Source organism: Podarcis filfolensis, assembly GCF_964270895.1.
Source record: "Podarcis filfolensis genome assembly, chromosome: 8".
In the NCBI taxonomy this organism is placed as follows: domain Eukaryota; kingdom Metazoa; phylum Chordata; class Lepidosauria; order Squamata; family Lacertidae; genus Podarcis; species Podarcis filfolensis.
In genome coordinates, this window is record NC_139611.1 from 4,421,192 (window position 1) to 4,432,529 (window position 11,338).

At 45.8% G+C, this 11,338-nt stretch overlaps 2 protein-coding genes across 2 annotated transcripts in view; both read right to left on the bottom strand.

The window, feature by feature from the left end:
- STAMBP (STAM binding protein) overlaps nucleotides 1-11,338 on the bottom strand; it is a 116,608-nt gene that overhangs the window by 88,334 nt on the left and 16,936 nt on the right. The window lies entirely within an intron of this gene.
- DKK4 (dickkopf WNT signaling pathway inhibitor 4) lies at nucleotides 474-9,119 on the bottom strand. Its single transcript, XM_083628303.1, has 4 exons — nucleotides 8,191-9,119; nucleotides 5,540-5,690; nucleotides 3,523-3,672; nucleotides 474-1,755 (listed from the first exon to the last, which is right to left on the bottom strand). The coding sequence occupies exons 1-4, from the start codon at nucleotides 8,299-8,301 to the stop codon at nucleotides 1,505-1,507; spliced, it is 663 nt and encodes a 220-aa protein (XP_083484429.1). The 5' UTR covers nucleotides 8,302-9,119; the 3' UTR covers nucleotides 474-1,504.

Consider the following 11,338-nt stretch of genomic DNA (forward strand, 5'->3'; position numbering starts at 1 on the left):
CCAATGCCTGGCAGCAGCTGCTCCTGGGTGGGGACCACATGACCCTCCTGCTGTTACTGGACTGCAGTTTGCATCCTCTGCTCATTGGCTGTGCCGACTGCGGCTGATGGGAGGTGTAGCCCAGCAACATGTTTCCCAACCTTGCCCTACTTGATGGAGCTCCTTGGCAGCTCTTAACTGCTTCCTTGCTCTGGTGTCCACCCTGAGCATCAGAATGCTGCTTTCCGGTGTCACACACGGCTTGCTCTGTGCCACCCAAGCCAGCCCATTGCCAGGGCTGAAGGAAGTTTCAGTTGGTGTCCACATGTGGAAGTTCTGCCAACTAAATGCCTGGGTCAGAACTGTCCCTTTGACTTGACAGAGATATATACGGTACTTCTTTTTTATTATTATTATTTTTCTCTCATGACAAATAACAAATCAACAGATGTAAACAGAACAAAAAGGATTGGATGTTACATAGCACATTATGGTAAAAGGCAAAAGATTTATTCAATGTGAAGAGAAACCAGAGTATTATGGAAACTTGGTACCAAAAACCTTCCTGCATAGCTTAGTGCTACCCTTTTGTTTTTCACAGGTAGGTGAAGTCTAGTCACTTCCATCAACATACAAGAGGTCTTGTGTTCATTTTGTTTTCTCCTTTATTAACCCCATCTCTTTGTCAGTTTGGAAAATTAGAGTTCATGCTGAATCCAAAGGCAATGCAGCCAGCAAGCTTATAGAAGCACATCATTGCTTCACACAAGTGATAAATGCATTCCATGTAATCTAAAAGTCTGTTGCACCTGTCTTGCCATGCACAGATAATTTATTTCATAAAATTTGTACTGTACAACACTTTTGTAAAAAATAAAAAAGCAGTTTACAGCAGTATACAACAGCTTCTTGCCCATGTGCCACAACCCCTCAACAATTTTCTACTGCCAAGTGTCTTTATCAACATATTCATAACCAAGTTTCTATCACTGCAATGTTTGTACACAGGAGTGATTTAAAAAAATGAAACGATAAATTGCAAAAGGTCTTCACTTAAAAATATGACTGCTGAAACAGAACCGTATTATGCTCCTGCTTAAAAAGCACATATCTGGGAAGATCATTCTGTCATTCGGGTGACACAATCAAAAGGGCTCCCCTGCTCCTTGTCCCACCAGCCCAACCTCCCATCAATGGTGGGACCACCGAAAGTCAAGCTTATAGAAGAGGAGATTCTTGAGCTACTCTATCCCAGACAAAAGGCCAAGGCTAGCACCTTGGGTGTCAACACTGAAGTCTCCTCTTGATTAAAACAGGCCCAGTTCAAGTATCAAAAGCTAAAATAAGGCGCACACCAGGGAGAGCAACAACCCATCTGAAGGGAGCCATTTATCTACCCTACAAAGTAGCAGCAGCAGTGTATGGAGGGCAAATATATGTGGTTTGGGGGTTTAGATCTCCTACTGGGTGGAGTGCAACTTTGGCTTATGAGGACTCCGATATTAGCTGACTGATAAAAGTGACGTCAGTTTCTCCAGCAGAGTCGTAAGCGTGATCGCTGGGGCTCTCCACTGAGTGGCAGTTGGCAAGACAGTCCTGGGCCACAGTCACACCGCTGGAAGATTTCAGGTCCCTGAGAGCCATCCTTCTGTCCTCGTCTGGAGCACACCTGGCCCTCCTTGAGAACAGGCTTGCAGATCTTGGCCCAGAAGTGGCGAGCGCAGCAGAGCCCCACAGCACAGTCGGAGGTGCGGAGGCAGCTCTCGCCCTCTTCAACTGCAGGGAAATGGTGCACAACTGAAATCCAAGTGAGAGCTCTTAACCTGTGCAGCATGCATATCCCAAGAGGACCCTTGCCAGGCAGGGGTCAGCAAGGGAGGGCAGTTTCCAAGGCCCTGGGAGTGGCGAGATCTTCCCTAGGTGGATGGGTGGGCAAATAGGAGCAAGGAGCAGCAGCAGCAGGTATTGCCTCTACCTTGCTTACCTGCCCTTCTCCCTCAGCCCAGAGGAGAAAACTGGCAAGGGTGAGAGACTAAAGGAACTTCTGATTCTGCTGGCCCTGCTAAGCTACGCTCTCATGTTCTACTTCCCTTAGCCCTCCAGCCTCCTTCCCCACAGACCCTCTCGGGTGCCAAGATAAGCACGGAGGGTCCTCTGGGTTGTTCCACTGGCCTCTGAAGTTTGTGGCATGGTCCTGAGAGGGCCTCCTCTGTGGCAGCCCCAAGTTGTGGGATTCCCCACAGAGCTGCTTCAGGCACCTTCACGAGACAGCTTTCAGAAAATGTGTCTTAAGCACTTCTTTACTTTTCCCACAACATGTATATTTTTACGAACCACCTTATTTCTGTGATCGCAAGTTCTTTAAGCTGTTCTTAACATTGTATTTTAATTGTTGTAACCTGCCCTGGACTCTTAGAGAGAAAGGCAGGTAATTGTAATAAGAATACTCTTCATTTTGCTCTTTGGCCCACGCCTAGTTCTGGCTCGAGCATTCCTGCGTGGCTGGGGATTGGAATAGTTGACCCCCAGAGATCCCTTCTAACTCTACAAGTTACATGATTCTCTGCTAGTGCTCAGTAGCTTGCATTGCAAGCCAGTGTAGTACAAGGCTCCCTGCATTGGATATAAGACTGGGGAGACCTGGCTTCAAGTCTCCACTCATTGGGTGACCCTATGCCAGTCTCCTCCCTTAACCTACCTCACCAGGTTTTGTGAGCATAAAGGCATCCTGAGCTCCTTGGAGGGGGAGGGAGGGCAGGATGAAACTGTGATAAGCAAGATTTAACAAGCCCACTGACTGCCTACCATTTTTACTATAGAGACATTTTGCTGCCCTGGTCAGCTATGGAGAATGCAAAAATTCTGACCCAATGTCTTCGCTGACTGCAATAAATAGCTAGGCTCATCTTTCAGATTGTATATAGCCGACATGTCCAACAGGTCGATCGCAATCTACCTGTCGACCGCAGGGGTGTCCCAGGTCAATCACGGTAGTTTAGTATGTAATCTCCCTGTTGCTCTCTAAAGTGATCGTGACACGCCCTGCCCCGGCGCTATGTTCCCTCGCTGCTGGCGATGCTGCTTTGATAGGTTTATTTTCGTGCATCGGTAGCAGAGTTTGGTAAGTCAGGAGGTGAGCTGACCGTTGAGCGATTGATTTAATGCACTCCTCCTAAAACCAACCTTGCAAATCCTAAAAAAACTCAAAACTTTGCCTCCCTCCTGCCCCAAAGCTCAACAACTTAACTACTGGCAATGGCAATGGGTAGATCACAGCCAGTCTTTTTATACTTTTGAGTAGATCACAGTCTCTTGGGAGTTTGACGTGCTTGGTATATAGTTAAATAGAGATGCTAGGGAAGGCCAGTAATTAGAATTATCAAACCAACTTTAAGAGGGTAAACCATATCTAGCATCCCATACACTCATCTGAAATGTCACCTGATTTCCTTTGGCTGCAGGCAGGAGGAGGCAAGCACTGTACCCAAGGCCAACCCATCCCTATTCCTAGCTGCACAGCCGTTGCCCTTCTCCTTCTCTTACCTTTGTTGTTTGGTGTTTGAGTGTTTCCTTTCTTCAAGACGTTGCTTGCTGGAACCAGGCACTGGACTGCGGCTTTTGAACTTAACCCAGCCTGTTTCTCACACTTCTTTTCTTCAACGAGAGTCATCTTTTCAGTCTGACTACACACTTCTGAGTGGAAAGAGAATAGTGATATATTTTTTAAGCTTTCATACCATGTCAGAACCCTGGTCCATCTAGCCTGGCATTATTCTACCTGCAACTGGCAGCTGCTCTTTTAAGGTCTCCCCTGCCATTTATACCCCACCTTTTCATCTATGGAGTTCAAGGTGGCTTACACGATTCTCCCCCTCCTCATTTCATCCCCACACCTGTCAGGTGGCTTAGACTGAGAGTGAGTGACTGGCCCAACATCAACCAGTGAGCTTCATGCCCAAGTGGGGATTTGTATCCTGGTCTCTCCCAGGTCCTAGTCTGACACTCTGCTATACCACATTGGCTCTGGGACAAAAGGTCTTGGACAAAAGCCATTCCTGGTTCTGGGACTAAATCTGGTGCTCTCCAGGGATTTTGGACTACAATTCCCATCAACCCTGGCCAGCGCAGCCCCATCAAGCACAACATCATATGGTCATGCTAGCTGGGGCTGATGGGAGTTGTGGTCCAAAAAATCTGGAGGGCACCAAGTTCTGCTAGAGACTGGACCTGCAATCTTGAGTCATCGGAGAGAGATGGGACCAGAAATGCAAATGGATTCCAGTGCCTTCTGTTCTGTGTGGTTGCCTGCACACCTGCTCATGTTAATGTGTGTGTGATATGTTTATGAGTGATGTATAAATGGAATTTGTGTTAACAATTGGGGCCAGCCCAACCATGATGTGGGGTGAAGCAAATTGTGTGGCACCTTCTAAGCAATTTCTGTAAGCATGAGTGTGGTATAATTTTCCTGGTACTGAAGAATGCTCCCTCTTGCCATTAGGCAGCAACAGGATCTAATCAGCCTTGGGTACACATTAAAAAAACCACAGTATTTTTTGGTCTCCATAATCAGGACAAGCAGGACAGAGCCACCTCTAAGAACCTTATGCTAACCACAAGATGTCAAGTTGTCCATCTGATTTTGTGTTAAGTCATGCACCCTCAACAGCCATTTTAACTGGCACCCCAGCTCTCTTAAAATCCAAAATGTGCCCATTGGTCCAAAAAGTTTGGCAACTCCTGGACTAGCTTAAGTTGGAATTGTAGGTTTCCCCCTCTTTATTAGGACACTGTACCCATTTTCCAACCATATCAAGCACAGCTTACCAATTCTTTATCACTGGTGCAGCTAAGCTTGGCTGTGGCCCTTCAAATCCTGTTGGGAGACAATGTCCATCATTCCCAATCATTACTCATGCTTGGTTGGGACTGATGGTCCTGGAGTTCAACAACCTCTGGAGGCCCACATTACTGCTATCTAATGTGGTCACATGGAACATCTCCGCTCTTGATGGGGAATTCTAACCTTAGACAATTGCCTCACTCATTGCCCGCCCCCCACAAGTGATTCTCTTGCTTGAACCACCACAGGCCATCATGTACACTCCCTCTACCACCAGACTTTAGCAGTAATTAGTAGACGGACTTCTTACATTACAGGTTGCTCTGCAGATATTTCTCCCATATTTTTCAGGTTCCATTCAAATATAAAGCCAGTGTGGTGCAGTGGTTACACTAGGACCTGGAAGACCTTGGGCTATTATTCACTGCCCCTTAGCCTAACCTGCCTCACACTGCTGTTGTGGGGATTAAATGACTAGAGGCAGAACCATGGACACCACCTTGAGCTCCTTGGAGAAAATAAATAAATGCAATAAATAGTAGCATTATTCAGATTTCTGCCCCTTCCTCCCAAAGGAGCCCAACAATGTAGCAAAACAAGCACAATTATGGATTAAATAAAAGCATATCTAAATGTGGTTTTTAGCTAGGTGACAATGCAGACAAGGAACATCTAACATACTCCTCCCCTAGCCTTGCTGTTGCAGCCACTGCTTACCATTTATGCAGAGCATCCCTGGGCAGCACATGGTGTTGCGTTGGCACCTCCTCCGTAGCCCATGGCAAGCAGCGCAGAAGGGCAGCTCCTCCCAGGCCTTGTTGCAGAACTTCCCAGCTGGGCAGTCTTTGTCTGTGAAACATTGGGCACTCTGTGGAGAAAAGGACACAGTCATGTTAGGGGAGAGAGAGAGAGAGAGAGAGAGAGAGAGAGAGAGAGAGAGAGAGAGAGAGAGAAATGGAGCTGCAATACAGTCTCTACCAGGCCTGCAAATGAGAACCACCTCAGGCAGCAAATTCTGGGGCCAGGCAGTTCCTTCAAAACCCGCTGGCTAGGCCTCCTCTGTTGGTGGAAAGAGAGAGGTCTGCTCCATAGCTTGTTTTCTCCTACACTCCACTCAAACAAGTCTGCTACTTCATGTGCGGCTGAAGGAAATTGCAGTGTTGGAGAAAGGTGCAACTGCATGTCCAGTCTGCTTCCACGTGTGGAATTGGGGAGGGGTGCTACCTGGTCACCATGGCTCAGTTCTACTTCCCCTGCTGGAGGCAGCAAATGCCTCTCAGTAACAGTTGCTGAGCATCACATGGGGCAAGAAGAAGAAGAGGAGGAGGAGGAGGAGTTCGGATTTGATATTCCGCTTTATCACTCCCGTAAGGAGTCTCAAAGCGGCTAACATTCTCCTTTCCCACACTCTGTGAGGTGAGTGGGGCTGAGAGACTTCAGAGAAGTGTGACTGGCCCAAGGTCACCCAGCAGCTGCAGGTGGAGGAGCGGAGATGCGAACCCAGTTCACCAGATTACGAGTATACCACCCTTAACCACACTGGCAAGTGCTGATGCTCTCGGGTCCTGCTTTCAGGGCATCTGGTTGGTCACAGTGAAAGCAGGAAGTTGGACTAAATGAGCCTTTGGCTTGATCCAGCCAGGCTATTCTGGTGTCCATCACAGGCAGCATAATGTGTTGTGCTGGCCCTCATTTTCAACTCAGGTGCTCCTTTCTGTGTGCATAGCAGAAGGCTTGCCTTTGGAAAGAACTCATTGCTCCTTAGATCCTTACATCCAAAGAGGATCTAGAGCAAGATGTCATGAGTTTAAACTGCAAGCTGGATTGAAGGGAAACAGCTCTAGCAGCATGGAGAGGTGATGGAATCCTGTCCAAGGAAAGGCTGGGCAACCCTACAGGGGGAGCGTTAGGCACAAGGAGTTCTGCCTCAGGGCTGTAGTTTAAAAGCGATGGAGGGGCTTCCAGCTCTTTGAAAGGGAAGTTAAGTTTCAGCTGCTCAAGCACCACTAGCAAAGTTTTCAGCCCAGACAAGATGTGGAGAAGGAAAGTACATCACCTGTTGGAAAGCTGATGCCACCAATTTTCTCAGATTTTCCAGGGTGGGGAACTTGATCAGCCACAAGCTTACTCTACTCCCTGCTTCCCCACCCTCTGCCCAGGCACTTTTTTGCATTAGCAAGCACTAATTCAAGTATGAACCTTTGACACTCCAAATCTTGCTGAATCCATCATCCCTGAGCGCTACCTGTGCTTGCTTGTGCTGATGGGAGTCACAGTTGAGGACAGTCTGGGTAAGAGGTTCCTCACACCCGCACTCATCTAGCAGCCAGCAGGAGCCCGAGTTATGCCACTGAAAGGTCCCTTCTACCAAAGGAAGGGGCAGGAGACAGCAGTTGCATCATAACAGGCAATTTGTCAGTGCCACCAGAGTTTGGGGCTGCTCTCAGTCTACCACTGCATTCAATAAATCCACATCAGTTTCTAACTTCCTCAGTACCAGCCCAGTCTAGATTCTTCCGAGTCAGAAATATGTTCCACTAAACTTCTAGTTCAGCATATGGAAGTTCTGACTGCAATGTTATTTCCTGCCAAACTTAACCTCATCCATATATTTTTTAAAAATGTTTTTAAATTGAAAAATATTAACTAGTGGAATTGATGTTCAACTGCACAATTGTTTAGCTTACTAACTTCGTAAAAAAAGGTATATTTACAAGATTGCAGGGATTATAGGGATGTATTGAGTCTTGGTTTTTGTTTATTATATTACTTTTAATTGTGATGTTTGGCTTGCTTTGTAATTGTTGAGCTTATTTTTTAGTTGCTGCTTTGTTAACCGTGTTAGAGATTGTAATTGTTTCAGTGATCATTTGTTAATTATATGATTTATGCTGCATTTGTGATGTTCTAACTTGTTATTTATTGTTTGTAAGCCACTTTGACTGAAAAGCAGCATAGAAATATAACAAATCGAATTAATCATTTCAGAACATAGCAAATAGCAACAATCATTCCAAAAAAAGCACGCTTGGTTGCTCATTCAGTGCACTTCTAAATTATTATCATTTTAATCATTTCTATAGAGGACCTTAACCCCAAAACCAGTATTCTATTGTCAGAGAACAGTGTGTTGGAAGTCTCCCAGAGTGGCTGGGGCAGCCCAGCCAGATGGGCAGAGTATATTTATTATCATAATTATTCTTATTTATTCCAATTGCTGGATAAGCAGATTTTGCAGCTGTCTGTAGCATTTTATATAGCCTGCAGAGTTTTTGGGTCCAGAGATAATGAGTAACCTGTTACTTATTATCCTGGAGCTCTTAACTGGCAAATGTTACTTGAAAAACAGCCCCCACCAAAGTGCTCACCTTTTTGGAGCTGGATACTTCAGCTGAGCCCCTGATGGTGTTGAAGTCAAGAACCATAGCAGTCAATGGGGAGCAGAGGCAAGTGATCCCAAGCAGAAACTTCACCTCCATTCCCAACTCAGAGTATTGTCTATATTCCCTGGAAGACAGCAAAGCACCTTCCACTCTCCTTCCTAGGGTGAAAGTCACTGAGCAACACACATCCTTCACCCCAGTATTTTGAACCTGTGGGTTGCTGCTTGTCAGAATAAGGCACTGATTGCTTTTCGCACCTAAAGGAGTTAAGCATGTGCCTTGGAGAGTTCAGCCTTATTTATAGCAGCATTTCCTCACTTTTCCTTCCTCTCCAGACCCCCCAGACACTCCAAATCCCTTTGATCCCAACTTCAAAACAAAGTAGGAGGAGAGGAGGAAGGCAGCAGCCACCCTCCATCTCTTCCCAGCAATCCCTAATTGCAGCATATCAGAGTCATTTCAAAGGGCCAGAGGAAGAGACGGATGTAGGTATCAAAGACACCTGCTGGTAATCACCTGTGTTTCCTGTGCTTTGTAATCCCCTTGTGAAAGTGGTTTCGTTCTGGGATCTGCTTTCACAGCTGACAGATGATTCATTTGGCCAGGCTGCCATACACCACATAATTAGCTCTGTTATGGTGAGGATATAAGAAAATGCTGCACACTTTGTGGTAGCTTTAAGCAGCTGTCCAGGCAGCACCTGCTGGAGCTGCAACAGCCTGACTTTGAAGGAAGCTCTCCTTCCTATTACATCTAACGCAACTGTTGTCCTAAACAAGAATTTAAATTCCATGCCCTACATCCCCCTGACCTTAGTATCAGCCATATCCTGGCAAACTGGTCCAGGGCGATTCCTCAGAGTCAGAAACAAGTGAAGATTGTTGGCCGCGAGTCACACATTTGGAAACAAACCTGTGGACTGGGGCAAGCCAAAAATGTGCAAAATGAGAGGCTCCTCCAGGCAGCCTGTTTATTGAGCAAGATTAGGGAAGGGCTGCTTTGCAGGAGAAGGTCTCAGGTTCAACCCCAAGCAGGACCAGGAGAATCTCCTGCCTGAAATCTTGCAGAGCTGCTGTCAATCAGTGTATACAATACTGAGCTAAATGGACTCACAATATAAAACAGTTCCCTGTGTTCCTAGATTTACTTGCACGCAGCTTGGATGATATCCCATCTTTATTGAGCAAGCATTCTGATTTTTTGGCAGGGAAATTATAGCCCAATGGACATTCATCTTAATTTGCTTGCATGAAGGTTATACATCTTTCCACTCATCAGTTGTTTATCTTATACCTTTTGTTCAATTTCTCTGCCATTTTCCCAACTGAAAAAGGACTTTAAAAAGAAAGTGGATTTGTTGTGTCAGAACGTGTTAATCTTCTTTTTGTAAACCTAAATTTCTGGTTTGCAAATGAACACCTCCCCCACCCCAATACTGGCACACGAAAGCTCATACCAATAACTTAGTTGGTCTCTAAGGTGCTACTGGAAAAGGGATGTGGGTGGCACTGTGGGTAAAACCTCAGTGCCTAGGACTTGCTGATCGCATAGTCGGCGGTTCGAATCCGTCTTTCGGTCCCAGCTCCTGCCCACCTAGCAGTTCAAAAGCACCCCCAAGTGCAAGTAGATAAATAGGTACCGCTTTATAGCGGGAAGGTAAACGGCGTTCCGTGTGCTGCGCTGGTGCTGGCTCGCCAGACTGGCCACGTCACACTGGCCACGTCACACTGGCCACGTAACCCGGAAGTGTCTTCGGACAGCGCTGGCCCCCAGCCTGTTAAGTGAGATGAGCGCACAACCCTAGAGTCGGACACGACTGGCCCGTACGAGCAGGGGTACCTTTACCTTTAAGGTGCTACTGGAAGGAATTTTTTTTATTTTGTTTCGACTACGGCAGACCAACACGGCTACATACCTGTAACTATAAAGTGATGGGCAGTCCCAGTTCAAAACTCCAAGTTCAAATCTCACAAAGCTATAATTCTCAGGGAAGAGCCATTGATTTTTTTAAATCATTTTTTATTCAAAGTTTTCAACATAAAATACAATAAAAAATCACACTAATCTAGAAAAAAAATAGAAAAAAGAATAAAGGAAAGAAATAAAGAAGAGAAAGAAGAGATGAACAAAAGGAAATTACAAATCCTTTTATCAAAATTAAATCTTGACCCTTATTTCGCACACAGAAGAGTGAGCCTCTCAGTTCTCTCCTGGGAGCTTCCCCCTCTTCCCCCGGCCTCCCACCCTGGGAGACCCTCTCTGCTCTGCCCTTCATGCAAGGCCCTTCATTCTTGGTCCATCACCTTCCTGTATCTTCCTTTGGCCAAGACAGAGAACTTCAAATTACAAAACAAAATGTAAATCTAGAGTTAATGAAAAAAGGAAAATCATAGAAAAGATAGAAAAAGAACTGAAGGGCTTCTAATTCTGTGCCTGCCAATTATGTATGTAACAATTATATATTTCAGTCCCATTTCCTGTTGGCCATATTCCGTATCCTGGTTTAAAGGAAAAAGGAAAAGTTCTCCCCCCTCCCCCCTTTCACATTCTTTTTCCAAGGCGGGCACCAAAATCTTGGGAGCTTTTCTTCTGTGTTCACTTCAGCTTGTACGCAAGGGCCTTTGTCTCTCAGCCTCTGCCATCTCCAGTTGCTTTTGTTCATAATTCCATTCACTTCTCCCAGAGGCACAACAGCATCCTTTGTCTGATCCAGTCCTCCAGGCAGCTGTGTGGATGTCCATTCCATTCCAACGTCTGCTGTGGTCCATTTTGCCTTTACCTTTTCATTTTCAGTCAGTTCTGGATCAACACCTTTCCCACAGGTCCTGCGCATTCTTTAGTCTGATATTTCTCTGATCTAATCTCCTTTAACATTTCACACAGCTCTTAAATCTATCAGCTGTTTGTCTAGTAATTTTCGCTCAGCAGTGTTTTCACCATCTTGGGTTTTATTATTCTCCCCTTTGATAGTCGTTGCTTCCAGAAATATGCACCTGTTTCTTTAAATCAGAATTCCATTCTCCCATAGATTACCATTTAGCTTCATTTCAACATCCAACCCAGCACACAAATGGTGGAAAGTTACAGGTGGTATAAATTTGTCCAGCCCCCCTTGAAGGCCATCTAAGCCAAT

Excerpts from the sequence above, each read along its gene's own strand:
- DKK4 (XM_083628303.1), bottom strand. The coding sequence starts at position 8,301 with ATGGAGGTGAAGTTTCTGCTTGGGATCACTTGCCTCTGCTCCCCATTG. Across the intron at positions 5,691-8,190 it reads AAGTATCCAGCTCCAAAAAG|AGTGCCCAATGTTTCACAGA; the intron begins GTGAGCACTTTG and ends TTTTCTCCACAG. Across the intron at positions 1,756-3,522 it reads TCAAACACCAAACAACAAAG|TTGAAGAGGGCGAGAGCTGC; the intron begins GTAAGAGAAGGA and ends ATTTCCCTGCAG.